The sequence below is a fragment of the Ananas comosus genome, linkage group 1 (genome assembly GCF_001540865.1).
Source record: "Ananas comosus cultivar F153 linkage group 1, ASM154086v1, whole genome shotgun sequence".
Classification (NCBI taxonomy): domain Eukaryota; kingdom Viridiplantae; phylum Streptophyta; class Magnoliopsida; order Poales; family Bromeliaceae; genus Ananas; species Ananas comosus.
This window is the reverse complement of record NC_033621.1, coordinates 5,635,508-5,640,534: the sequence shown is the minus strand read 5'-3', so window position 1 is coordinate 5,640,534 and position 5,027 is coordinate 5,635,508. Positions and strand designations below refer to the sequence as shown.

The window sequence follows — 5,027 nt, the reverse complement described above, 5'->3', positions numbered from 1 at the left end:
AACTTCGTAACTCCTTTGCCTACCCAAGTTTCTTAATTACCAACACTAATTAAAGAAAAAAAAAAAACAAGAAAGAAAACTGCGGGAAAAGAAAAGAAGAAGAAAAAAAAAACCCTCTATGTTGTCTCCTAAAAAAGAATCTCTATAAAAAAACCAAAGATCTCTGCGCTGTATAAACACATGCATGTATACCTAGACTTGTACGTATAACATCTCCATTAATGTAATTACAACCTAGCTACGTATACGCACCCTCACTGTATACGCGCCCATATACCCTCACTCGGAATCCCTCCGTTCACTACAAACACCATGTAATACCCCGGCGGCGCCAAGTTCCCAGACTTTGGCGCCGCCACCGACACCTCGTACTCCCCGTCTCCGACCACCGCAGTCGCCCTCTTGGTCTCCAAAACTAGCAATCTTTGGTTCATCGAGAACGAGTGCGTCGCGAACCCCGGCGCCACCATCGTCACCCTCACCCCGCCATTGTCGCCTCTGCCGCCGCCTTTGATCGCTGCCGCCGTGAATCGGAGTGTGAATTGTTCTCCGTAGGCCAACGCAAGCGGCGCGGGTGTCGTGATAATTCTCGGCTGGAAATTTGAATTCTCGGCGGAGAGGTAGGCCGGCGAGAAAGCGTCGAGGCTGAGCTCCGTCGGGTAGTCGACGCCGGAGAAGTTGTAGTAGACGTGCGGGTTGCTGCCGCCGACCAGCACGCGGCCGTCGCGGAGCAGCACTGCCGACGAGTGGTACAGCCGCGCGACACCCGCCGGGCTCTGCACCGCGAACCGGCTGGCGGCAGGAGAGTCCGGCCGGTACACCACCGGCGCGTACACCGGGTTCCGGCCGAGCTCCCACCCGGCCGTGCCCGCCGCCGCGCCGTTGATTATCAGAACCTCCCCGCTCGGCAGCAGCACCATGTCGCCCATCACTCGCGCCGCCGGCATCGTCTCCGTCGCCCACGACGGCGACGCGTCCGTAATTCTAATCCTGCCGCACGTCGGCAGCGCGCCTACGAAGCGGCCTCCGTTCTTGGCCTGCAGGTAGGACCCGACCGGCGCGCCGCCGCAGACGAGCACCTCAGCTTCCGTGCCCGGCGGCTCGATCGGCAGCAGGACGGACGAGCCGGAGCTCGGGTAATTCCGCGGGGCGGCGCCGGGGATTTCGGAGTAATTCCGTACCACCACGTTCTTCTTGTAGTCCAGCAGAATGGCGCGGTTGTTGGCGAATATGAAAAGGTTGCCGTCCACGTTCAGGTGGACGAACGGGTAGAGGTTGTTCTCCTCGGGCTGATCCCTCGTCTTTTTAAGGAATTCGAGGGGATAGGTAGTGCGGTCCGACGGATTCGCCTTCGGGTAGAACTCGTAATTGAACTGCAGCCGGCCGCCGACGACGATCGCGCGGCCGTCGGGGAGGGCTTGATTGCTGGCGTACCAGCGGCGGACGGCCAGGCCGTCGGCGGCCTCGGACCAGTCGCACTGAGAGTCGCCGCACGGCGCGAAGGTGCGGACGACGCGCTCGCCGTCGTTGAAGCCGCCGGTCTGGACGAGGGTGCCGTCGGGGGCGACGGAGCCAGAGGAGCACCAGGTGTCGGTGAGGACAGTGAGCGGGCGGAAGGAAGCGCCGCTGCTGCTGTTGGCCCCCGGGGCGGCGGCGAGCTCGACGGAGTGCGCGGTGCAGTCCGTGGTGAGGGCGCGGTCGTTGGGGTCGTGCCGGCAGCGGCCGTCGGGGAGGGAGAGGTTGGAGGGGCCGAAGTCGGTGCGATCAAATATTACCACACGGTCGTTGTGCAGCAGCTGCATGTGCATGGCCGACACGCCGATACTCTTCTGCAGCACCTCCCACCGCCCTCCGCCGCCGACAATGGCGACCGCGATGGTGAATTTCGAGAGGAGGCAGAAGATGATGATGAGCCCGAAGAGGATGCTAGATGTTAGCTTCATGGCAAACTTTTTTACCAGCACAATGCAGTGTGCGTGGGGGGTGGAATTTGGAATTTTTTTTTTTTTTTTCTCTTTTTCTTCTTCTTCTTCTTCTTGTGTTTGCAACGTTGAGAGCTAGAGAGCATCACGAACGATTTATACGATGGGCGGGCACGTGCGGCGCAGGTGGGGTTGCGGGTGAGGTACAGTGCATCGCAGGAGGAGAGGATTAGGACGAGCGGGAGCACGGTAACGCGGATTGGATGGGTACGGAGGCACTTGGCGTCGCTTCTGGCACGTGCGAGCAGTTGCGATGAGATCAAACAAAAAGAATGACGGAGAGAAATGGACCGTTTGATCGTGATCAGACGGCACTTCAGGGGAAGGGGAGTGTGTGTTCAGAGAATTTTTGTGTGGACCTGGCTCAGCACATCAGCATGAACCGCCCATATGACTCTCTTCCTCGATTGCATCTTAACTTTTCAATATTCGCTCTCTACGAAAAAAAAAAAAAAAGGAAGAAATAGAAAAATAATATTTGTATTTGACCATTCTCCGACACCGTGTTTACTGGCTCAAATTCTAAATTTTTCCCAAAAAAAAAAAAGTGGCCAATTTACATAAAAAAATCTACTTATTTTGGGCTTTTGCAAAATCGGGCCACCTTTTTCGTTTTTGCAGATTCGGTCCGCTTTTTCAGCAAACTGACCAAAATACCTTTTTTACTTTTTCTCTTTCCTCTTTCTCTCTCCTCTTCGTTTCTCTCGTTCTTTTTTTTTTTCTCCCCGGTAAAGCGGAGGCGGAAACGGTGCCTCTCACTCTCATTCTCTCGCCCTCGCCCTCGCCCTTGCCCTTGCCCTCGTCCACGCACCCCTCACATTCCTCGCCTCCAACCCCGCCAAGGCCTCGCCGCGACTTTTTTTTTTTATTTTTTTCTTTTTTTTTCTTCTCTGACTCTTCTCCACCGTCTCTGACGACGACGCCTCTCTCGTCCTTCCCCGCCCTTCTTATCTCTCCCTCTCCCTCATTCTCTGCCGCATCCGACGACGATGCATTTTCGCCGGCGCCGACGTCGACACCGTGGAGGTCATTGCGGCGCTACAGGCTCGGAGCGGGGGTCCTTAGCGGCGTCGTCGCCGGTACCGTGGCTGTTGGCAGAGAGGGTGACAAAAAAAAATTATAGAAAAAACAGAAAAAAAAATAAAGATAAAAAATTATGTAAAAAGAAGGATGAACATGAAATTGCATCGTTAACTGTAAAAAAAAATTATAAGTTGCACTACTTAAGATGAAAGCTACACTCTTTAAACGAAAATTACACTCTTTGAGAGATATTTACACTGTTTCTCTTCTTATTACACTCTTTCAGATGTAAATTGTATTCATTAAGATGAAAGTTACACTCTTTAAACAAAAGTTGCACTGTTTCTCCTCTTATTGCACCAATTCTCCTCTTGTTACACTGTTTTTTATTTTAAACTGCATCCTTTTAAGAGATATTTATACTGTTTCTCCTCTTGTTGCACTGTTTCTCCTCTTGTTGTACCATTTCTGTATAAACAAGAGGAGAAATAGTGTAACAAGAGGAGAAATAGTGCAACAAGAGGAGAAACTGCACTGTTTTAAGAGATATATACTGTTTCTCTTCTTGTTGCACCATTTTTGTGTAAATAAGAGGAGAAATAGTGCAACAAGAGGAGAAACTGCACTGTTTTAAGAGATATATCTACTGTTTCTTCTCTTGTTGCACTATTTCTCCTCTTGTTGCACCATTTCTGTATAAACAATAGGAAAAATAGTGCAACAAGAGGAGAAACAATGCAATAAGAGGAGAAACTGCACCCTTTTAAGAGATATTTATACTGTTTCTCCTCTTGTTGCACTGTTTCTCCTCTTGTTTACACAAAAATGGTGCAACAAGAGAAGAAACAGTGCAACAAGAGGAGAAATAGTATAAATATCACTTAAAAGGATGCAGTTTAAGATAAAAAATAGTATAATTTTCGTTCAAAGAGTATAATTTTTATCTTAAAGCAGCAGTTACATCTTAAATAGTGCAACTTATAATTTTTTTGTAATTAAAGATGTAATTTCATCTCCATCCTTCTTTTTATATAATTTTTTAACTTTTTTTTTTTTTTCTGTTTTTTCTATAATTTTTTTTGTCACCTTCTCTGCCAACAGCTACGGCGCCGGTGACGACGCCGCTAAGGACCCCCCGCTCCGAGGCTGTAGCGCCGCAGTGACCTCTACGGTGTCAACGTCGGCGCCGGCGAAGATAAATCGTCGTCGGAGGCGGCAGAAAATGAGGGAGAGGAAGAGATGAGAAGGGCGGGGAAGGGCGAGAGGCTTCGTCGTCGGAGACGGTGGAGAAGAGTCAGAGAAGAAAAAAAAAGAAAAAAGCAAAAAAAAAAAAGTCGCGGCGCGGCCTTGGCGGGGTCGGAGGCGAGGAAGATGGGGGGTGCATGGACGAGGGCAAGGGCGAGGGCGAGAGCATGAGGGTGAGAGGCGAGACGGACCGTTTCCGCCTCCGCTCCGCCTCCGCTCTGCCGGCGAGAAAAAAAAAAAAGGAACGAGAGAAACGAAGAAGAGAGAGAAAGAGGAAAGAGAAAAAGTAATAAGGGTATTTTGGTCAGTTTGCTGAAAAAGCGGACCGAATCTGCAAAAACGAAAAAGGTAGTCCGGTTTTGCAAAAGTCCAAAAAAGTGGATTTTTTATGCAAATTGGCCAAAAAAAGTCTAGTTTTTCTTTTAAATTTATTGTTTGAAATTATTAGTTAGTTAAATTTTAATTCATTCGAATGAATTTAATTGGAATTTATTACATAAATAATTCTTATCCAATTTTTGTTGTTTGAGATTGGATTTGGTGAAAAATTTATTCATCATAGCTTATTTCCATCAATAATTCAAAAATATTTGTTTAAAATATAGTTATATTGTCTATCGTATCATATAAAATAACAATAGATTGAAAATATGTAACATAGCTGTCATGCCCCGGATTACACATTTTTTCGAGCACGCCAACAAACCCGCCGTATACATATACATAGAAATTTTTCTTCTATACGAAGCGATAACTGTACCTATAAACAAAACTAAG

At 48.6% G+C, this 5,027-nt stretch overlaps 1 protein-coding gene across 1 annotated transcript; it reads right to left on the bottom strand.

Moving 5' to 3' along the window:
- Window positions 240-2,083, bottom strand: LOC109719038 (aldehyde oxidase GLOX-like). The gene has a single exon (XM_020245534.1). The coding sequence runs from the start codon at window positions 1,941-1,943 to the stop codon at window positions 255-257; it is 1,689 nt and encodes a 562-aa protein (XP_020101123.1). The 5' UTR covers window positions 1,944-2,083; the 3' UTR covers window positions 240-254.